Raw genomic sequence first — 22,989 nt, forward strand, 5'->3', positions numbered from 1 at the left:
AGTATTTTATTTATGCATTCCCTTTTAAAAAAATATTTAAGCAAGCTCTGCACCCGTTGTAGGGTTGGAACTCACAACCCCAAGATCAAGAGTCCTATGCTCTACCAACTGAACCAGCCAGGCACCCCTATGCATTCCTCTTTTTCATAGGTTTTGTTTCCAGCTTTTTACCACACCACATAATGCTCCAGTGAACATCCTCATCCTCATCCATTTCTTTGTGCATATGAATCATGAGATGTGCTTTTATTTCTTCTGAACAAGCACCCCTGGAATAATATCTAAAATTATTGTGATCTAGAATTTTCATTCATGCTTTTTGAATTATAGTTTACAGTCAATACTTATTAGGGTTTATACACCCTGGATTTTTTTTCTTTCAGAAAAACACCTTTTTTCTTCCACTGAAGTTTTGTGCACTGCAAATTCTTAGCCTTCGCATGTTTGGAATGCCATTTCTCCCACTCTGAATAGCAGTGCAGCTAATACCAGATGGAGTTGGCAGTTATGTTCTTGCAGTCTGAATGTACTATTTCATGGACTCCAGGTATCTATTGATGCTAACTAGATGTCTGCTGTCATTTTGGTGGTCTTTTGGAATTTCTTTGTGGTTGATTTTTAGGGTTTTATTTGCAAATATATGTGGGTGAGGATTTTTTTTTTTTTTTGAAATGTCCCTTTCTTGGAACTTGACAAGCACTTTTCCTTCCGAGGACTCCTACATATCTATCTTCATTTCTTTCTTTCTTTCTTTCTTTTTTTTTTTTGTGATAGTCACACACAGAGAGAGAGAGAGAGAGAGAAAGAGAGAGGGAGAGAGAGAAGCAGAGACATAGGCAGAGGGAGAAGCAGGCTCCATGCACCGGGAGCCCGACGTGGGATTCGATCCCGGGTGTCCAGGATTGTGCCCTGGGCCAAAGGCAGGCGCCAAACCACTGCACCACCCAGGGATCCCTCTATCTTCATTTCTGAAGAATGCACCCACTTTCCTTTTGATGGTTTCCTCTTCCTTACTCACTGGTCTCTCCTAAACATGCTACTAAACATTCTGTCCATGCTTCCAAGCCTATCTGCCATATTTCTTTTTCTTTTTTAAGATTTTACTTATTTGAGAGAGAGAGAGAGCACACACAAGTAGTGAGAGGGGAAGAGGGAGAGAGGGAGAATCTTAAGCAGGCTCCTCACGAGCACAGAGCCCAACATGGAGCTTGATCCCAGGACCCTGAGATCACAACCTGAGCTGAAACCAAGAGTTGGATGCTCAATCAACTGAGCCATCCAGGTGCCCCTATTTGCCATATTTCTTAACCTCTCCTTTATAGTTTTCTTTTAGCTCTGTGATGTGTTCAAGCGATTCCTCAGCTCTGTTTTCCAAATCTACAAGTGTCTGTATCGTCTGCGCCAAATCCAGAGTTTCTCCCACACGTAGACTATACTTCAATGAAGTATTGTTTGGGGCTGCTTACATTGTCATGTTTTGGCTTGCAGCTTCTTTGCTTCCTTGTCCTATGCTCCCTGCTTGACCTGGCTCTGCCCTCTCGGCATTCCTCGGTTACTCCCAGTAACCTATGTGTCCCACATGGACTCTGACGACCCTGCACTGCTCTCCTTCCCAGCTCATTCGCTTGAGCTGTGCAGCTTCCCATCTGCTCAGGGCTGTCTCTGTTCTCTCCACTCTGGGTCATAGGACCATAGGGCTACGCTCTTGCCATTGTTAATATTTCACTTACCATTCCAAGACATCAGGAATTGAGGAGGTAGTGGTACAGGGGTGCTCATTGCTCTGGTCCTAGTGCAGGTCCCTAGGCATGCCGACAGGGAGACCTGCCACCTTTCCCCCTCCACTGCAAGAGCTCCTCCAGGCTTCCACACTCAAAGCTTTGTCTTAAATCTTCAACCCCATCACATTTCAAGTGCTGGCAAGTCCTCATGTCCAGCTGCTTGGGTTTCTTGTGCCCACAGAATTCATGATCAGGTCAGGCTTCTTCTCAGGTAGGGAGATCCAAAGTCAGAACCCAGAATGGACAGAGACTCTTTGCAGATCCATTGGGTAACAACTCTTAAGAAGTCCTGAACTGATTTCTCACAGACCCTAAGTAAAACTGAGATTTGTTGTGAAGGATCTGGCCTCCTCCTCTATCACCTGTTCTTGCATGAGAACTGCCCTTAAAGTGTTGTACACATTTTTGTTAGTGAGAAGCAATGATATGTTTCAGAGAGCTCTATTTTGGTTGGAGAGCCTCATTCCTACTACCCAGACTGTGATGTTCCTCCTCTGTAGGTCCTGAGTGCAGTTAGCAGACCACTGTGATGGTGGGGTGGGTGGGTGAGCTTCAGCCTGGAGATGCTGTTCTTTCTACAGGCTTTGCTCTATGCCCACACCCTGGGGAGCTGAGTCAGTGCCTGGCTCAACCTGCACAGGAGAACCCGGTTCCTGCCCACTTGTCTATGGTTCCTTTTCTTCATGGGAAGGGGATAGTTCAAAGTGGATGGAGGGGTGCAGGAAGGAAGAGAATTCTACTTCCAGGGGTTGAAGTTGCTTCTGTGTCCTGTCCTGTTTTTTTTTTTTTTCAATTTTGATTTTTATTATTTTAAAAAACATTTAAATTCAATTTGCCAACATATAATACCCAGTGTTCATAAAAATATGGAATGCTTCATGAATTTGTAGGTCATCCTTGTGCAGGGGCCATGCTAATCGTTCCAATTTTAGTATACATGCTGCCAAAGCGAGAACTCCCGTCCTGGTTCTAATTATGATTATAACCCTCAGAACTGAGGCTTCAGTGTCAGAGCTCCATGGTAAAGGGCTGCTGCTTGCCTTAAAATCATAGCCCCATTTCCAAATGAATGTGTGCAAAAGAATTGCTTGGAAGCTTGTTAAAAATGCTGATTCTGTGACTGCTACTCCAAGAAGTTGGTTCAGTAGGTTGGGCCCAGGAATCGGCTTTCCCTCCTACGCACCACAGGAAAGTTTCTTTCTGGTTCTTGTTACAGGGCAGTCTCAACGAGCCTTGGTCTCTGCTCCATGGGCCCTCATCCCAGCATCCAGGCATAAGGGGTGGCCCTTGCCAAGACAGGCCAACAAGCTGGACCTGAAACAAATACTTCTAGTGATTCTGGACCACACCTTGAATAACAAACGCTGCCTGAAATACTTTTCAAAGGCCAGTCAGTGTGGAGGATTAAAGATCGTTTCTGGCAGATGAACAATTTCATGATACATCTAAGACCTCCAAAGATAATAGCCTTTATTCTGCTAATTTCCTGGGGTGGGGGTGAGGTTCACAGAGTCTCCCTTATCATTTGATTACAAGTCATATGATACCAGCAAATAACACCTGCTATAATATAACTGCTCAGAGTCCTTTACTAATAAGATTACAGTTCCTGTTTATTGAACTCTTCTATGTATCTTATTTCTTCTACTACGATACAGACAGGATTCCACATGCCCTGGCTTGATGCTGGTGACAACAGCTCTGGATGACCTGGAAAAACTCTTGATCTTCCAGCAGCTGTGGAGCAGGCCCTGGGGACCCCAAAGCAAGCTTTGCTCCTGAAGTAATTAACTCATCAATATTGGAAGTGCTGCAAATATTTTCTCCCAATCTGTCATTTGTGTTGTACTGTGATGTTTTCCATCATACGTAAACTTTCAATAATTTTTGGTAGTAAAACATCTCTTCTCGTATTGTATCTTTTAGGTTTTGTGTTATGTTTAAAACAGAGCTTCTCACACCAGAGGTCTAATAATACCCTGTATTTTCTTCAATGAATTTTGTAGCTTAACTTTTTTGGTTTCTTCCCTCTGGAACTAATTTTGGTGGAAACTGTGAGCTACAGATCTCTTACTTTGAGGGCCGGTTGTCTTAAAGTACTATGTATTAAGCAATCCATCTTTTCCCCACTTTAAATACTCCTTTCATCCTGCCAAATTCTCATCTGCCTGGGGGCCTGCTGGACTCTGCCTTTTGTTACATCTGCCTGCCCAACCCCACTCCAGGTCAGAGGGACCACTCCTGGCACTTGCAAGTTCTTAGGGCAGGCCACGTGCCTTCGACCCCCGCAGCGCTCCCCACCCCCGACTCACCATCATTCAGAATGTGTTAATATTCTCACATATTTTACTCTTCCAAATGAACTTTAGAACTCATCAAATCCCCAAAGTATCCAACTGCATTGGAATACATTGAATTTATGGGCTGATTCTGAGAGAACCGAAGTCTCTACAGAAGCATGTCTATCGTGTGTGTCCACTTACAGAACTGACTCTCTTAGATTTTGTATCTAAGATGTTCTATTGTCTGCAAATGATGACAGTTGTAACTTCCTTCTCCTTCGCCTGCCTGCTCTCCTGCAAGGGCAACAGTACCAGGGCACTGCTAAAAGGTAGTACGTCCTTGGCTAGCTTCCAACTTGTAATGGGATGCCTGGGGTGTCTGACTCTAGAATGTCAGTAACTGCTGGTTTATGATAGAAGTTTATCTAGATTAGGATGTTCCTTTATAATCTTAACTTACTAAGATTTTTAATGAGGGATAGATCTTAAACTTTACCAAATATTGTTTCAGCATCTATAGAGACTATCAAAAACTTTTCTCTATTAATTGAAGCTGAAATGAAGGCTGATGAGTAGTCATACTGCCTCCTAATTTATGCTACATGTCTCTAGTCTCTGTGCCAGGATTCAAACACTTCTGTAGAAGAAGGTATCAAAAGTGAAGCTTCATATCCTGACTATAGGGATGGGGCTGAAAGCCATCTCAAATTGCTCACACTCATGGGCGCCTCAGTTCCTTTCCAGGGAAAGGAAGTATGCCAGACCAAATGCCCCCCAGGATGGGAAGGAACTCCCAAGGGACAGTGGTGTGCAGAGCACAGGAAGTGAAGAGGGGTCAGATAGGATGGAAGAGCCCCCACGTCCCTGCCACCACCCCACATATCAACACACAGACCGACTGCCCATGATGAGATGGGGGTTTTGGTATCTGAAGTATTCTATGACCTCTGGCCATGAGATGGTCTCTACTAAGTCCCTTCCTGCCACACCACAGTCCCTAGCAGGGCGTGCAGGCCAGGAAGCACTTATGGTGGAGTCATCACAGGAAGTAGGGATTCCTCTTCCACCCCACTGCTAAGCCTGGGTCTCCATCCCCCACCTCCCAGCCATCACTCAGCTCCTGCTGGTCACATCAGGACAAGCAGTCCCTACGTAACCAGATGGCGCCCCCCAGAGCCAGCTCTTGCCTACAGTTACTGTGGTGCTGGGCTGCTACCCACTCAGCCTCCCCTACCTGTTTTGATTCTGATTCCCCTCCATCCCATTTGGGGAGAAGGGTGGGTGTTCGAGCCTGTGCCCAAGTGGGTGCTACTCAAAAGTCAAAGCAGATGCTGGTACCCCCCACTCTGGCCAAGGGCCCTCTTGTCACCTTCTCACTAGCGTCTGCCCTATCTACCCGACACTGGGTTTGGGGCTGCCACTGAACACAGAAGCAAGGATAAAAGAAAATGAGGGCAGAGCCCAGTGTGTCACAGTTCTGAGAGGTAGATCGGGACAGGATACCCATCTGGTTTGTCCAACCCGACCTTCTGTAAGAGGCAGTCTCTGTGGATGAACTTTCTTTTCAGGCCACAGGAAGCCCTAGCCCAAGCGGAGGCGAAAGGTGGCAATCTCCATGGGTTCCAGGTAGACATCAGTGCTGTTGGAGGGTGCGGCCAGTGGGTACAGTAATGTCAGGGAGGTCGGCTGCAGGAAACCTACATCCAGGCCATGGAAGAGGCTCCCCAGGGCTGCCTGTGGAGAGGAACATGGTACAGGGCTGGGCTGGGTGCCCACATGCTGCATGATGTGGCTCTTCCTCTGCATGTCTCATTACCTTTCAAAGAACCTTGTGGAGGCTCTGGCCCCTGTGGGCAGCATGGTGCCTACCTACACTTGTGAGTCTGTGTTTGACCTCAGGGGCTCACTGAGGTCTGCTCAACTTTGCAGCCGGCCCACAGAGGGCAGAGGAGGAGGCACTGGACTGAGCAGGAGCTCCCTGAGTACAGCGACTGCGTCTGGGTCCACTCTAGCCTCCAGGTGCCCAGCACAGGCTGTGGCTGGGGAGCATGTACCAGACTAGCTTATACCATGAAAAGAGCTTAAGGACAAGCAGCACCAGGCTTCTGGGGTTTTATTTCTGGTGTTTTCTACCTTGTCTGACAGCTGCCCCTGCTATCAGGGCACAAGTTCTCCAGCTGTTGGGCCTCGCCAGGAACTCACCCCCGCCAGGCCTTGCTTTAAAAACACTCATCGGTGGGATGCCTGGGTGGCTCAGTGGTTGAGCACCTGTCCCTGGCTCAGGGCGTGATCCTGCAGTCTCAGGATCGAGTCCCACATCAGGCTCCTTGCCTGGAACCTGCTTTTCCCTCTGCCTCTGTCCTCTGCCTTTCTCTCTCTGTGTCTTTCTTAAATGTATTTTTTAAGAGATTTTATTTATTTATGATAGAGAGAGAGAGAGAGAGGGGGAGAGGGAGAGAGGCAGACACAGGCAGAGAGAGAAGCAGGCTCCATGCTGGGAGCCCGACGTGGGACCCAATCCCCGGACTCCAGGATCACACCCCAGGCCAAAGGCAGGGCTGAACTGCTGAGCCACCCAGGGATCCCCTCTCTGTCTTTCATGAACAAATAAATAAAATCTTTAAAACAAACAAACAAAATACTCATCGGCAGCTTCCGCTTTTCTCTCCCAAAAAGGTCCTGGAGGGCCCCCCACCCTCAGCCTCGCCCTCGTTTTCCACCTTACTGCAGTCTCCTCAAGCTCCCTAGCCTACCCAGCCTGGTGCCCTGTTTCCCTGCCCACACCTGGGCCCCACCCCCATCACCCCAGGCCCACCTCCCCCTGGCCCTGCTCCCCATGACCCCACTCCCCTCTCTAGGCCCCACTCCCCCGGACTGACTCCACCCCATCCCCTCCCCATTCCCCATGGATGTCCCTCCCCCCGGCCCCCCTCTCCCAGCTCTGCTCACCTTGCCTTGGCTTGTGCTGCAGTTGAAGCCCAAGTTCTTGGCCTCAAGGCCACAGTCAAAACCCTTGCGGTGTAAGATGAGTGCAGTCTCTGCCGAGGGCAAGGCATCATCCTGGTGACAGACACACAAGGGGTGGGGGGGAGGGTGGTGCTGGCACTGCTTGGGGCTCCCAGAGGAGCAGAGGGCCATCCCCAGAGGGCAGTACTGGGACCGGAGGCGCTGGGCAGAGAGGCCCAAATCCAGTCCTGGAGGCGAGGGCTTCGCGGATACTCACCTCGGCCTGCAGGGTGCGCAGGTTGAGCAGGTGGAAGTCACAGGGCAGGGAGGAGGCCAGGGGATGAAAGGAGCGCAGACCAGGGCTGGGGAGCTGCCTCTTGGCCACAGGCAGGGCAAACACTGGGATATTCAGGTACATGGAGGTCAGATGGCTGAGGAGGGACGGGTAGCTGCTGGTGCGGCCATCCTGGACCTGCAAGGTTGGCCCGAGGTGTGGGTGAGGGGGGGGCGGGAGCACACCCAGGTGGAGCAAGCCTCCCCAGTATGTCTAGAAGGCTCCAGGGCCCTGCACGGCCACTTTCCATCTCACACAACTTAGAGAGGACTATTTACTAGGCCACCTCTCCTTGGCCTTTGGAGGTTTTTGCTGATGTGACACTACCCTGAGCACCGTCTCCCATCACAGATTCTCAGATTCCCATCTCAGGATGGGAAATAGACAGACATGTGCCTCACACAGATGATGGACAGAGTGCCCTGAGTAATCCCGCAGTTCTGAGCACGGCCCTGTGTCCACAGCACTGGGCCTGGTCTTCGGCCCAGGGGTCCCCACGGTTGTATCCCCAAGGACTGCCGCTTCGGTGGCCAACCTGGACTTTCTCTAAGGCGGCCCCTTGTCCATATTCCGGACTTGTCCCTCATGCCACTCTCCTTCCAATCACTCAGAATCTCTCACTTACACCTCCCCTGACCTCTGCCCCCAACTCAGCAGTGTCCTCACCCCTACCCCACCCTCTCCCTACTGTGGCTCAGTTCAAGCCACCAACATTTCTCGCTTGAGTGGCCTGTAGACCATCCTCCACCTCCAGTCTCCCTGAAGATGCACCCACTCTTGCTGCCAGAGCGACAAGCTTAGGGCAGGGCCACTGTCGGGGTCCCTCACTGGCCTCCAATAGAGTCCAGACTCTTGGGTCCCTCACTGGCCTCCAGTAGAGTCCAACTCTCCTACCAGCTGTTCCAGGCAAACGACCTCTGACCTCATGCCAACCTAGCAGTGGCCACTAGAACTTTCTGCAGAGATGGAAATACACTAAACCAGCACTGAGTATAGAGTAGCTGCTAGCCACCTATGGCCACTAGACACCTGAAATGTGGCTGGTATTAATGAAGACCTGAATCAGTTATTGTATGTAGTTTTATTATTTCATACATACTATTGTATGTAGTTTATTATTTCAAATAACCACATGTGGCTAGAAGCTATGGCATGGATAAGCCACTCTAGTCTGGCTGAGTGAACTCAGTGCTGTTCCCTGGTGTCTCCCACCTTGCCCTGTACCTTGCTCCATGTCATTAGATCAGACCTGCATTCATCACAGCAGCGTCTGGCTGACACGTCCCCCGGAAGCTGTCCTCCATCCCGTGGCTCACACCATTCTCTCCCTCCTCAGTACCAGGGAGCATATTCCTAGTCTTACACACAGAGCATATCCCCCACCCCTCCGTCCGAGGAAGTCCTAGAGAGTAGGGCCAATAACGCAGGTGTTTGTGTCCCTTTCAGGCCTTAAAGCACAGCAAGTTCTCACTATCTCCTGAGCAAGTGGGACTGAGCCCCAGACACGGGAGCCCAAGGGCAGGCTCTGTCGTCCACAGGCTCCAACTCCAGTTACACCTTGCTAACGCTAGTCCGACACCCCATTGCTGGCCCTTACCTCAAGGTTATTGGTCCTGCTGCTGTGAAAGATCAAGTCCCTAAACATGGCTGCCAGTTTGGAGAAAAAGCCAGGCTGGTGGGGGCAAAGAAAGCCATGAGATGAATGGGGCTGGAGCAGATGGGGTCAGAGGACACGGGGGTGGGTGGGGGCACAGGTGACAGGAGGCTGTGGCAGACAGAGGTGCCAGGGTGCGGAGTGTCAGATACACCCCCCACGCCCCAGGAAAGCCCTATTCTCACTACCCCTGCCCACCTCTAGCTCTACTGCCCAAGGGACCAGCCTGACCTGGTTCCCAGTCAGGGAGGCCCAGAGTTTACCTCACTGCCCAGGGTTCGCCGTTCCAACAGGAGGCGGAAATGGTTGCAGGTTCTTTTATTGTCCTTGAGCCCTTGGCCCAGACCCCGGTTGTCATCTTGCATGAGCCGTCGGTCCAGGATCACCTCCAGCTGGCCTAGGGAAGTCAACTGTGAGCCCCCAGCCCACGACCCCCACCCCCAAGCAGACAGTGGGCTCTGGAAGAAGCAGCCCAACCACAGGCCCCAAGGGAACAGCCTGGTGAGCTAACCGGAAGTGGAGCTGCTCAGGAGAGGAAGAGTTACGGGACCTGGGGCTGGAAGGGGTTGAGGGAAGGGTCAGCAACACAGAAGAGGAAACGAGGTCCAGAGAAGACAAGCGGGCGCTGGCAGTTTTCCACCCCCAGGCTCTGTGCCTCAGGACCGAGGGCAGGCCCAGGAGTTCAGGCCAGGAGCCCTATCTGGACTGCCTACCTAAACACAGCAAACAAGCCAACACAACACTGCCCTGGATGGCCCATGGCGCCGGCTGCAGGGGCCCCAAGCTAGCAGCATGGGCAGACTTCGTTGTGAGTAGAACACAAGCCCCCCCCGCCCCTGTTCTACTCCGGGACAGACTCCAGTGCTGCCGCCTCATCTGTCACCAGGAAAGCGTGGACGACAGGCAGATGGCAAATCAGTCAGAAGCTCAAATTAAGCATCCATGAGCACTGTCCTGGGGAAAAGACATGGCAGGTGACCGCCTAGGCCTTCTTTGTAAAACAGACTTGGGGAAGGGGCTCACTGCAAAGCTGACATATGTTGAGGTGAGGATTTTCCCCAGCACCTGTTTTTTTAAGAATCTGGAGGGAGTCCACTCAGGTAGCCCTATCCATCTCCCCAGCCCAACTGTGACTCCTGTTGTTCCTAAGCCTTTTTACCTAGAGCAACTTTTTGGGGGAAGATATACCAAAGTCCTAAAATGGACCCCTGCATATAAAACAATAATCTCTGAGCACACTGTTTCCCAGAGGGCAGAGAGAATCAAGTGGGGACACTGGGCTCAGCTGGTAATCGATGGGCACAGACAGAGCCAGGCAGTCTGACAGTGGGATGATCCTGGGTGGAGGGACACTCCTTCAGCAGGGAGTCAGGCCTCCACTGCCCTAGCCACAGCACCCCCATACAGCCTGGACCAGGCTCTCGGCTCAGCCCCATATACAAATGCTCCATGCCAAACACGGCAGATCTGAAGGCCTCAGAGGCCACCAAGGACTGTTCACTTGACCCTGAGAAGAGGGGAGCTGCCTCAGCTTGCCAACAATGCCCAGCTCCAGGCCAGTACTCTTCATGGCCTTGTTTTAATTCTTAAGAACACCATTCTCTTTTTTAACGATCTTTAGTAGAAACAGTATCTTTCTCCACTGCTAAATTTTTTAAATTTTTATTTTTAAAATTTTTCTTTAAAGCAAGAGAGCAAGAAATAAGAGAAAGGAAGAGAGAGAGAACCTCAAGCAAGCTCCATGCCCACTGTGGAGCCCAATGTGGGGCTCAGTCTCACAACCCCAAGATTATGACGTGAGCCGAAATTAAGAATCACTTAGCTGACTGAGGCACCCCTGCTAAATATTTCATTATAAACATCAAATGCACTTTTCCAACAGCCCTGCTTCCATCCCTAGCCAGGAGAAGGAGGCTGCACACCTCAGTTGCAAATCACCATTCAATACCCTGGTGCTTCTTAAAGAGACCCAACAGGACCCCCTGCCCCGGCCGCCTCTGCTAGGGCAGAGGGTGACAGCACATGTCTGCCTTCCTGCCATGCCCGTGTGTGACTGGCAGGAGCTATTAATGTTCTCCAAGTATGGAGGTGATTGTGGACTGGGGAGGGATGGGGCTCCCTGAGAAGAGAGGCCTTGGGGCAGAAGTGGGCTCTACTTCATCCTTTAAACTTCTCAGAGCCCTGCTCCCCACTCACCATCGTGCAGACTAGAGACACCCAGGGCCTGGGCAGTGTGCAGTGTGAGGCGGTTCTGCGCATCCTGGATGTAGGCCATGACTGGCATGGGGTAGAAATTGGCCTGCAGAGGCAGCTTCTTCAGATAGCGCCGGGGCTGCACCTGGAAGGGGGAGACCAGTGGATCAAGGGCATCCAGGCACCACTCAGGCCCAAGGGGTCCCGGGTCTGAAGGAGTCCCTCATCATCCTCGCCTCTGATTCCTCTTCCTCCATGCCCAGTGCCTGTGGTGTGTGGGCCCAGGGCCCCAGGAATCACCTGAAAGCCATTGAGGTCCGTGAAGAAGGCACCCTGGCTGTCAATGTCTGTGTGGATGCGCAGGGCCAGCTCCTTGTTGATGTAATCCCGGATGTCCACCAAGGACGACATGTCCAGAGACAGCCCCTCCACCCCTGGGCATAAGAACAGAGCATAAAGAGACCTAAGGGATGGGGCCAGGAGAGGTTGCACCCAACCCTCTGGCAGCCCCCAGCATTTGTGTAGGACCTTCACTCCAAGAGAATTAATGCCATCCCTGTCTCAAATGATCCATTTGTTGGGAACAGACACACAAGCAGAGACCCAGCAGAAGGATGAGCGTGGCATAGCCTGTGCAGCCCTAACCTCTGTTCTGACTGTCCTCATCTTCAGGGCTCACCTGGCAGATTATATAGCCGGACCACCTGGCGAATATGCTCGTAGTATGCCACCACCTCCGAGAAGAAAGGGCCTTCGGTGACACGCAGTACAGGGGGGTCCTTGGGGATATAGGGCTGGGGAAAGAGCAGGCGACAGCTAAAGCCACAGCACAGAACACAAAGCGGGGAGGTACCAGCCCAGCACTGGTAAAAGTACTTGTTTCCAGCAGGCTCTGGCCTGACACCCCTGGCTGAGCTGGCCCAAGGCCCCAGGTGACATTCCTCAGCCCACCCCACCTCCAAGAGGCAGCCTGCGCAAGGCCCCTGGCAGGCAGGGATGACCCTCTTCACTGCCTCAGTTCCTGTGGTTTCTTGGACCCTCTGTTAGCAGGGCTTCCCAGGGCCTGCCAGGTTTCTGGAGTCTTTAGGGTACCTGGGCCTCCCCATCAGGCAGGAAGAGGTAGGCTCCACTCTTGTCTTTGGACGCGCGGGTGCCATAGATGAGGAACTCCATGTCCACCCGCTGCTCCTGCTCCTCGTCCACCCTTCGGATGCTCTGCCAAAAAACACAGCCCTGACCCCTGGCCCCACACCAGCATGTCAGGCCTGCCTCCTGGGAGGGCACAGACAAACTTTCCCAAGGAGCCAGCCCCACTTCCCTGTGCTGTCACCCGGAGCCAAGATGGCCCAGTCTGAGGCCTGCTGCCAGCGAGGGGGTGGCTCAGCACTGCCCCCCCACAGGACATACCCTCCTCAGCCCCTGGCCCGGGCCCTTTACCTTGAGGAGCCCGGTAAGGCCTGAGAACCAGACCTGCATGTAGCGGTTGCTGAGGGCGAAGTCACTGGTGCCAGAGTCAATGATGCGCAGTGGGAAAACGTCCTGCCTGCTGACGGCCAGCTGACGGCCATGCAGGTAGACACGCACAGAGGAGGGCAGGGTGCGGTGCCCATCGAGGCCCAGCTGCAGCTGCAGCACGCTGAGGCCCAGGGCCGGCAGGCGGATGGGCATAGATACCTGCTGGCACAGAAGGGGTGAGGAGGCATGGCCCACGGCATGGGCATTCGTTCTGGGCATTCCAGACTGGAATCCCAGGCCTGCGCCACTCACTCACTGAGAAGGTCTGATGGAATCCCTATACCTACTGGGGCCTCTGTCCCCAGTCCCCCACCCCCGAAAGTGGAGGTGACCTCACTTGCCTCTGGTCAGACTTTAGGAGTCTCATATGATATCTGAAAAACTACGGAACGGGAAGCACACATTAAGCCTTCAATAACTACTTGCTGAAGGAAGGAATGGAAGGGCAATCCAGCCCCCACTTTTATTATTCCCTTACTACACCCAACTTCACCTTCCTTTCAGGGATGGACTCAAGTCCCAAGAGTGACTGTTCTCTGGGCAGCCCTCTCCCTAAGACCCCCGTCCCCAACCTGGGTAATAAGCAAGAGGATGGGGAGCTGGTGTCACAGGCAGAGTGAGGCCCTGGGGAGAGGCCACAGGTCAGCACTGAGGGTTGGGGCCCACCTCCAGGGCCCCACCTCACCTGGCAGACGTCAGAGACCATGTCGGTGGCAGAGCTCCAGTGTGCACTGATCTGCACAGCCAGGGGCTGGCCCTCCTCTGAAAGGACCCGCACCCGGGGCGAGCTGACCAACAGGGACACCACGCTCAGCCGCTCCTGTTCCAGCGGGTTGAAGAGCACCACATACCTGCGGGCAGAGGCAGGCTCACCTAGGAGGCCACTGCTCCTGGGCAGTGGAAACAGAACAGCAGCCAGGCCAAGAGTCCTGCGGCACTTGGACAGATGTGGGGGTGAGATGGTGTGGGGAGCCAGAGTGGCTTCACCTCTGCACCTGGCCCGGTCTGGCTTACCTGGGTGAGGAATCTAGCTGGATCACTGTGCGCTCCGGCAGTGTGTCGTGATTTAAGCGGGTTTCATCCTAGGATTAAATGGGTGGGGAGGGAACAATCATCACGGGGTTTGGCCTGGCTCAGCCAAACCCTTGCTGACCTCCCCCGCCCCTGCCTGTCCTGGATGTGGACCACCAGCTGCACTAGGCACAGATCTTTCCCACTGGGACAGGAAGGGAAGAAGAGCAACAACCTCAGACCATAGTTCTTGGATGGGACTGCATGCGCCAGAGAACGCCCTGAGCGGATTGAGAAGTGGGGCTCACCATTTGGAGGAAGGGTGCCTCAGGGTCGAAGTGGTAGGTCTCCTTGTCCCCCAACACCAGATAGTGAGCAGCATTGATGATTACTTGCTTCAGGTTGACAAGGGAGCGCAGAAGCCTGGGGGAGGCGGGGGGGGCAGAAGCAGGACCATGGAAAGGTGGCCACAGACCATCAATCTCTCTAGCAGGAAGAACCCTTGGCAGGTCTGCCCACTGACTGCCCAGCATGGCCTTTAGGACAGGATCCGACCGGGAGGAGAGGGCTCCCACCTGACGCCATAGTCGGCCACAACTGCCTCTTTGGCGGTGCCGGTGATGGCATCGTGGTGCTGGAAGAGGCCCAGGGTGCGCCGAGCTTCCGTCAGAAGGGCGAAGTTAGAGAGTGGGTACTGGCTAGCCAGTCCAGAGCGGCGGGCATGAGCTACAGCCAGGCTGTACAGAATCTCTGCCCCCCTGCCCAGAGAGAGAGAGGTCAGTCTCTGCCCATACAACTCCCAGGCCCACCTTGCTAAGCTCGCCATCTTCTTTCTACCATGTCTCTGCCGGCCTTGGTCTCCAAGCCCTTCTAGTACATTCTGAGCCAATCTAGCTCCTCAAACCCCAGAGGCTATTCTACTCTCTCTAGCCTATAGGGGTGGGGAGTGAGTCTCACCGCAGGTGGGCTTCCAGGACCCGGTCCAAGCTCTTGTAAAAGGGCCGTGAAGTGTAGTAGCCTGTCCAGTAATGGTCCTCCCGGTCCGCATAGGAGAAGAAGTCCCCACTTAGCACAGGGAACCCTGGAGGCCGGGCCCCTGGCTCTACCCCTGTCTTCTTGTACAGGGCGTCGAAATAGTCAGAGAGGGTACCAAACTGGGCCTGTGGAGACCCCAAAAACCCACTCCCATCAGTTCCAGAGTTTCTAGGAGTTGTGGACCCCCAGGGCTGTGGCTGGGCACTAGGTGCAGGGATTCTGCTCCACACAGGCAGTCACCCCACGTCCTACCCCGCTGGACCCCTCACAGAAGCTGGGGAGCCTGAGAAGGAATTCTGACATAAAAGGGAGACCCTGCCCAAGAGTCAGGCACAGACCCCTGTCCTGGGGCTGGTAATGGGAGCAGGGAGCCTCTCAGGCCAAGCTGCAGCACTGTAGAGGGAACCCTCCCCACCTAGCTCAGCGCCCCCTCCCACCTGCACATGGAGGTCAGGCTTGCTGTTGAGGAAGTCAAAGAGCCGCTGGTAGTTAAAGAACTGGGCATCCCACTCCTGGGGCTTGTCATATCGGAAGTCGTCCCCCAGAGGCACCAGGAGGACGTTACTTCGGAAGAGCCGGGACTTCTTGCGATACTGGTCCAGGAGCAGCGCAGCCCTGTGGGGAAAGAGCCCCCGGCCCAATGAGGGGTCTCAGTGGCGGAGGGGGGGGCAGAGCCAGCCCCACAGACCCCCTGAGCACACCCACTAAGGGGTCCCTGCATCTGTGGTGTGCACACCTCCTGGAGGGGGAACCTATCCCCGGGAGCCCAGAATTCTCTGGATGCTCCTGACAGCAGGGGGCTGTCTTTGTATGCTAGCTGCTGTTTCTGGGTTTGGCTCCCTCCCAGAGCTGCCTTCGGACTCGCACGATCCCGTACCCCTCTCCCCTCGTGGTTCTCCTTCAGATCCAAGCCGTGCCACACTCCTCTGTGCCTTCCCTCCCGGCTCTGCAAGCCCAGCCCTTCCATTACCCAGCGGTTGTCCAGCAGCCCCTGGGCCTATGGCCCTCATAATGCGGAGCCCAGCCCTGGATGTGAGAGGCCAGGGTGGATGGCCAGACCCCACCCTTTGGCTGGCTTGGGGTGTGGGTGCATCAGTGGGGGTGCTTCAGAGAGCCCCACAGTCATCCCTGGAGCTAACATCAGCCACCATGCGTGTTCCCACGCACTCGGTTCATGAAGTTCGGCAAGTTCTTTCTTCTAAACTTTTCTATGCTCTTTTCTGAGGCTAAGGGTAGGACCTTACATTGACACTGAAAAAATCACATCTGGTCAGATTCGACCCACATCACACACCAGCTGTTGACATTCTTTGGGATCCTGATTCTGACACTCCAGCTTCACTTTGCCCACCTGGTTAGCCTCATAGCACCGAAGAGCCCAGAATCTAGAGCCAGACTATGCCAACTTCACATGTATTAGGCTGAGTGACCCTGGCCAAGTTACTTAACCTCTCTGGGCCTCAGTTTTTATAAAATGAGAAGAACGTTTATACCTACCACCATGATGTTATGAGAATTAAAATGAACTAAATGAACTAATATATATTAAACACTCAGAACAATCCTTGGCACATAGAAAAAACTATAAATACACATTTGTCATTTTCTTTTTTAGCCATGTTACTAGTAAAATCAATAGAAAGACAGAGCCTTGCAGCCTTTCATTAAAGCCTCTTTCTCTTTTTAGACGAACCTAGTAATTGGCATATTACTGATACCATAGTTCAACCAGTCACTAATCTACTTAACTATGCTGATCCAGCTGATACTTCTTTACTCTGTTCTCAAGAGAAGATTCCTCCAATACCATACTTCCCTAATTTATCAGCCTAGGGAACCCTTCAAAGGAGAAAACAAAGTTACTCTCATGACTTGCTCTCTGCAAACCTGAGCTGGCATCTGAAGGCCAGAGCTGCTGCTTTAAGAAAAACCCTGCCCTAACAGCTCTAGATTCTTGCTTAGAACCACTATTGAGATTTCTGGGTTTCAGAAACAAAAGACCACTTTCTTTCCCCTTTGGTCACATGTTTCACTGCCTGGACATCATGGAAATCAGAGCACTGCAACACGAAAACCAGTTCAACTTGTTATATTCTCAAGGCCAGTTGGTTCCGGCTAACCCTCTGTTCTAGAACACTCTCAGTCTGCCCTCTCCCAGGGGTGTGGACTTCAGCAACAAAGACATCTTTGGGGTCCCTAACGACCCTCAAGGGACAGTGTGCCTTCTTTGAGGCTGGGGGCTCTTGAGCAGGACGAATGTGCATCTGAATGGGGTGCCGGGTCCATGAGCACTGGGGGTCCTGGTCAATCTCTAGCAAAGGCAGGATGTCTTGGGATCCCTGGGTGGCGCAGTGGTTTGGCGCCTGCCTTTGGCCCAGGGCGCGATCCTGGAGACCCGGGATCGAATCCCACATCAGGCTCCCGGTGCATGGAGCCTGCTTCTCCCTCTGCCTGTGTCTCTGCCTCTCTCTCTCTCTCTGTGACTATCATAAATAAATAAAAAAAATTAAAAAAAAAAAAAAGGCAGGATGTCTGCACTAAATGAAGGCATATTAGGTAAAGTGCATGGAACTTTATCTCTTTTGAGAATTATTCACTGCTGAGTCAGCCAACTGGCTCTGGCTGGGAAACATACTTATTTGGGAAAATAAAACCATTCTGGAAAAGGTGGTTCCTAAGGGCCATTCTAGTTTTCCAGGAGGCTCTGTAAAGGAGCTGCCACCCTAGTGGCTGCAGATCTGAACTCAACCACTGAGCCCACCCCCCATTTCACAGAGGTACAACCTGAAGTGCCTCCATGCAGTAGAGTCCTGACCAGGGCCAGGTCTCCTGGGTCCTCTATGTGGTAAAAATGGCCCAGCCCAGGCCGGGGACAAATACCTCTCAGCCACGTTTGCCTCTGTGATCGCCCGAGGTGGCACCTTCCAGGGGCAGTTGATGCGTCCACCAGGCAAGCGTTTGAAATCAAACTGGCAGCAGATCTTGGGGTCTGGGCCGCAGGTATGGGGCACATCATAGCTGTAGAAGGGCATCATGTGGCAGAAGATGTCTGTGCTAGAGTCTGAGTCTGTAGAAGACACACCAGGCAGTCAGCCACCAGCAGGCAGCCAGGGAGCTGGGCACGGGGATGGCGGCAGAGTGAGGATCTGCCCCAGCTACGGGAAGCTCTGACAGAAGATGAGGCCTGAACCAGACCTAAGGCTGCAGAAGATGTGCAGGCCAGGGGTGAGGACACAGAGCGGCTCTGGAGTCCTCCAGCACGTGCTGTGCTCAGACCCTCAGTATAGAAAGCAGTCTCTGTAAGAGGCCAGAGGTCAGTGTAATCCCCAACCTAACCTGAAGGAGAGGAGCACTTCTGGCAGTCTGCACCAGTGCTTGCTGGTCCGCTCTAAGACACTGGGTCTTATTTCTCACACCCCTGTCCTTCCCCAGTGAGAACTACTCCTGTGACCCCTCCACCCTACCTGGTCTTACCCCAGGTCTGCCTCCACATGAACTCCAGACTGTGGGTGGAAGCAAAGTGCTTCTTGATGGCATAATGCACCCTCTGAATCAGCATGCTGGTCAGGTTGGCACGGCGCAGCAGGTAAGGGATGGTGGGGCTGTATCCGAAGGGGTCCACAGCCCAGCCAGAGCGTGGGGTTGCACCTGGGAGGACATGGGAACCAGAGGTCCTAAACACCTCAGGACCTGGCCTTCTGGGCCTGGGAACCCATCTCCCTTCTTACCATTATGCCAAGCCCATGCTAGTGGAACCAGTCCAGAAAGAAACCACCCAGTGCCAATTCCTGTGCCTTACAGGATCCTGCTGTCCCCTGGGCCCAGCTGTGAGGGCAGACCCCCATTCCTGAGCCCAGACTCACCAAGGTTTTTCTCCAGCCACTGGTGTCCCTCGATGAGCTGGTCAATCAGCGCAAAGTAATGGGAATTGGCCTCATCTGGCATCACCCAGCCTCCTGTCACAATCTCCAGCTGCCCATTTCCCACCAGCCTAGAGTGAAGGACTCACTCAGCATGCAGCAGGGAATCTCTGCCCAGTCCTGTCAACCAGGAGATGCCAGGACCAGTGTGCACTAGCCTCACTAAGTCCGCTCACCCAAACCCAAGACGTACTGAGCAAATGTGCACCTGCTTCTCCTTCCCTACAACCTCCATGCTGGCCCAGCCTGCCTCTCACTGGATCTCCATCTGCACTTCCGAGGGCCAGGCCTCATGCTCCTTCTTCATTTGTGCAGACACCTTCACGTGACTGATTTCTCCTGACACCAGTGACCGTCAAACCAGTTCCTGCCTTCTCACTCTCACCCTCTCTACTGTCACTCCTCCCTGCCCCACTTCCCCCTGTGTCTCCTTGCCACCTGGGCACCCACAGCTTGGCATCCAGCTGCTCTGGCACTCATCCCAGGACCCAGGCAATAGCTCTCCCGATCTTCCCCAGCAGGCACTGGCCTTCGGACGGCTGCTTTCTTTTGGGCATTGATGTTTTCCCACCACTTGGCAAAGAAGGAGACTTCCGCCCAGAGGAAGCGCCGCCGGGGGTCCTCCTGCAGTTTGGACACCATGCTGTTGAGGATGTGCTGGGTCTGCTCTGTGTAGTACTTGTCAAAGGTCTTGATCCAGCCTGGGGAGCCAACACAGGGTTCCCTAAGGATGCCAGCATCCACGTCGGCCCCTCACTTACCTTTGCCATCAGAAAGCCCCCTGCACAGCCCAGCTCCCGGAGCTCTGCTGGGTCCTCACCTGGATCATTGTGGGAGTGTGGTACCACGAACACCTGCAGGTCTTCAGCATCCCAGTCATGAGGGCTGTAGGAGATGTCGAAGCCTTGCTTCCATACACCACCATCCACATTGTCAAATGGCAGCTCCTCTGATATAGTCAGCATCTGTCAAGCCAGAGAGCAGCTCAGGACCCATCCACAGCCACCAGACCTCCCTGCCAGCGCTGGCCCCTACCTGCAGCTCTGGCTTCTGGCCTCGGCCCCCCAAAGCAAACTGGCAATCTTGAGGGGAGATGGAGAAGAAGCTGGGCCGGGGCTCTGGCGGCACCACCCAGGAGCCATTGGCCATGTAGTAGGGCAGCAGGGCAGGCGGGCCCTCTGCGTTGGCTGTCAGCTCCAGCACAGAGTCCTTGATGTGGCTAATGATTTCATGGTTCTCCTCCAACAGCTGCTCCAGCTGCTCAATGCGGTTCTGCAGCACAGAAATTTGGCTCTGCCAAAAGACCAGAAAGCAATCACCCACGGCTCCTTGTGCCACGGGGAGGCCCTCTGCATGGGGCCCACCACCCAAAGCCTGACTGTGATCCTTCCTTCCTCCTATGCAGGCAGAACCATGAGCCTATAGGGCTGGACAGGCTCTGGTCAGATAAGGGAAGATCTCCAAATCACTACAGAGGACTGCAATCCACTCGGGTGGGGAGTACTCGCATGCCTATTCTCAACAACTGGTGTGGCCTATCTGGAGCACTGCGCTGACTAGGACTGCATCCGGGCTTAGTGGGAAAGAATGCTGCAATCCGTTAGCACTGTCTGCCAAGAATTCAGGAGGACGGAGTGGCAGTACATATTTCTCCTTCCTTCTTTCTTTTTGCTGTCATTATGTTTAATTTTGGGCTTCTAGAAAACCTGCCAATTGGGAAGAAATGCTCCTTTTCTGGGCTGACACTGACTCTCAACCCAAGCTCAGATGACTTGTATGTAAAGAGACCAGCAAGCAGGCATGACTCACCCGGGGGAAGTTCCCACCATTCTGGTGACGGGTGGGATCATGCTGCACTCGGTCCAGCATGAGGTAGAGTGAGAAGACGGCCACACAGAAGATAGCAGCCCCACACACTGTCACCTGCTTTTTCAGCTTCATACTGGCCCCCACATGCACCTGGTGGGAGGGACACCATAAAGGGCTCCAGCAGGCAAAATCCCTCTGTTCAGTCTTTCCACCAAATGCGCCCCAGGAGTTCCTGAGTGCTACTCTCAAGGCATGCTTATTTGCCTGACTCCAAAGGAAAACACATCTCTAAGCATCAAATCCCAACACTGGCTGTGGATCCTCCTCTCTTGGCTGAGACACAGAAAGCACCAGAAGCACATGTGGAGCTGGTCCTGTCTGGTTCTGAGGACAGCTCTGGCCTGAGGATGCAGAGGATGCTCCTTCCCAGGGTAATGCCATAAAAAACACGCCTGGCTAACAAACTTCCCAGCTCTGACTCCAGAGTTCTCCACATGACCTCCTGATTCTAACTAGTTTCCCACAGAGCTTGCCTACAAGACAGACACAGCCAGTCAGAGGTGGGTATCCAGCCTCTTTGGCCACGTGCTTCTAGTGAATAAAAGTGGCATTTAGTCTGATTTAAAGAAATGGACAGGAAAGCCTTTCTCTCTGCCCTCTTGGAGCAGAATGATGCTTGCAGAAAGAGCCCTGGCACAGCGTCGCTCTTTTTCTCATAAGAAAAAACAGAATGAGTGTAAAAAGCAGCAAGAGCAGCTTATGTTTCTAACATAAAGCAGGGCCCTGCGTCTATTCCCGGCTAGTTCTGACTCCTGCAGTGGGTAACTTTCAGCCTTTGCTTCTAGAGCGCTTGGGGAGACCCCCTGAGAAGCCGGCAGCGACTGGTGCCCAAGGTCCCCTGGCCAGGGAGAGGCTGGGCGACTCCAGAGGGCGGGCCAGTGCCCGCTGTCACCGCCCGCGGGCCCCCACTTGCCTGCTCGGGGGCGGGAGGCCGCTAGGTGCGGGGCCGCGCGTGGGCGGAACCGCCGCTCCGGAGACTGGCTCCCGCCCTGGGCCCGAGGAGCTCTGTCGCCTCTGCGCGTCGTGCCCTACTTAGAGCGATCTGATTCCTCTCAGAAGCCTCCGGGCAATATTTTTAGCCCGTGGAGGTTGGGTCTAGGCCAAAGTGGGTGGAGCTGCGGGGAGAGAGTTGGGTCACAGGGTGGGGAGGCACCTGCCACCGGTCTTCGGGGGCCCGCCGGCCGGCCGGCCGGCCCAGCCCCCTCCCGGCCCCCCGCCCGGCCGCGGCCCTCGCCGCCCCTCCGGGCCCCGGGGACCGCAACGACAACGGCCGGGGACGGGAGCGCGGGCCGCCTCCGACCCGAGGCCCCGCTTGCGCTCCTGCCCCCCAACCCGGCCGCGGCCCGGAGCGGGGAGGCGGCGGGCAGCCGGAGCCCTCCCCCGGGTCCGCCCGACGCGTTACCGTCCGCGGCCGGCTCCGCGCCGCTCCGGGCCCCGCCGGCCGAGCTGCGCCCCTCACATCCCCGGGGGCGGCGGCCCGCGCAGAGGCAGCGATGCAGGCGAAGGCGGGCGTCCGCCCAGCCGTCGCCGCCGGCTCCGCGCGCCGCAGCCGCGCTCCCGCGGGGCCAGGGCCGCCCTCGCGCTCCGCTGCGCCCGCCCCGCGCCGGCCCCGTCCCGCTCCCGCGGCCGCCCGGCCCACCAGCGCGAGGGGCGGGGACAGCTGCGCCGCGCCCCCTCCGCGCCGGCCCCGCCCCGCCGCCCCGCCCCGCCCCCGCCCCGCCCCGCCCGCCGGCCCGGCGCCCCCCGCGCGCTCCCCGCCGCCGTCCCGGGGCGCCGGCAGCGGGGCCGCAGTGCGCAGCCGCAGCCCGGGCCCGGCCTCTGCGCGCTGCGGAGCCTCCGCGGGGGGCGCGCAACTTTATTTTGCTGGATCTTACCAGCGTCAGCGCATTGCCGAGCAGTGTAGGAAGCCGTCGCCTCCATTTCAGCCGCTTAACGGGGAAGCCCATTTTCCGGGTCCGCTCTGTGTCGCCCCAGGTCGCCGTAACTTGATGCAGTTAAGGCGTCTCTCCGGCCGAGGGGTACTGCCCCCGTGGGTGCCGGGCCTTGATCCAGATCCCTTTCCGTGCCCGCTACACAGTCAATAAGAGATTATTGTCGTGGTGGCTCTCCTTTCGCTGGGCACCTGGGTGGTTCACAGTTTTGCAGCATCATAAACCATACCGCAGTGAACATCTCCATGCATTCCACATTTGTTTTCCTTTTATAGTATTACCTTAGGACGAATTCGCAGTAGTGAAGTTACCTGGCACAGCACAGCGGCTAATAGGGCCGTAAGATCACCACTGAAGCTGCCAGGTGGGCCTGCCACATTCCCGTAGCCTCAGCTGGTAAGGAGATGACCTGGGCTGTAAGGATAAAGACCCACATAACTGAAGGTACTTGACATCCTATTGCTCCTCCAAAGGATTGTGCTATCAGTTACTAACGAACGGCTGAGTATTGCTTACAC

The 22,989-nt window shown here is 54.4% G+C and overlaps 1 protein-coding gene and 1 pseudogene across 3 annotated transcripts; both read right to left on the reverse strand.

Moving 5' to 3' along the window:
• Window positions 1–1,872: 1,872 nt before the first annotated feature.
• MAN2A2 (mannosidase alpha class 2A member 2) lies at window positions 1,873–22,637 on the reverse strand. Of its 3 annotated transcripts, none has more exons than XM_041751372.1 (25): window positions 22,415–22,637; window positions 21,454–21,655; window positions 20,481–20,630; window positions 19,707–19,964; window positions 19,492–19,636; window positions 19,201–19,372; window positions 18,615–18,742; window positions 18,226–18,399; window positions 17,632–17,818; window positions 15,189–15,366; window positions 14,674–14,876; window positions 14,292–14,474; window positions 14,025–14,139; window positions 13,720–13,787; window positions 13,391–13,556; window positions 12,628–12,864; window positions 12,283–12,405; window positions 11,870–11,984; window positions 11,491–11,624; window positions 11,194–11,335; window positions 9,261–9,394; window positions 8,941–9,015; window positions 7,287–7,481; window positions 7,013–7,123; window positions 1,873–5,797 (listed from the first exon to the last, which is right to left on the reverse strand). In XM_041751372.1, exons 3-25 carry the CDS (start codon window positions 20,610–20,612, stop codon window positions 5,645–5,647), a joined length of 3,528 nt encoding a protein of 1,175 aa, XP_041607306.1. In that variant the 5' UTR covers window positions 20,613–20,630; window positions 21,454–21,655; window positions 22,415–22,637; the 3' UTR covers window positions 1,873–5,644. The 3 variants fall into 3 exon arrangements, with proteins under 3 accessions (XP_041607306.1, XP_041607305.1, XP_041607308.1); XM_041751371.1 differs by lacking the exon at window positions 22,415–22,637 and adding an exon at window positions 21,943–22,155; XM_041751374.1 differs by lacking the exons at window positions 8,941–9,015; window positions 22,415–22,637 and adding an exon at window positions 21,943–22,155.
• LOC121490214 lies at window positions 2,642–2,733 on the reverse strand (annotated as a pseudogene).
• Window positions 22,638–22,989: the final 352 nt, after the last annotated feature.

This window comes from Vulpes lagopus, chromosome 4 (assembly GCF_018345385.1).
Source record: "Vulpes lagopus strain Blue_001 chromosome 4, ASM1834538v1, whole genome shotgun sequence".
In the NCBI taxonomy this organism is placed as follows: Eukaryota; Metazoa; Chordata; class Mammalia; order Carnivora; family Canidae; genus Vulpes; species Vulpes lagopus.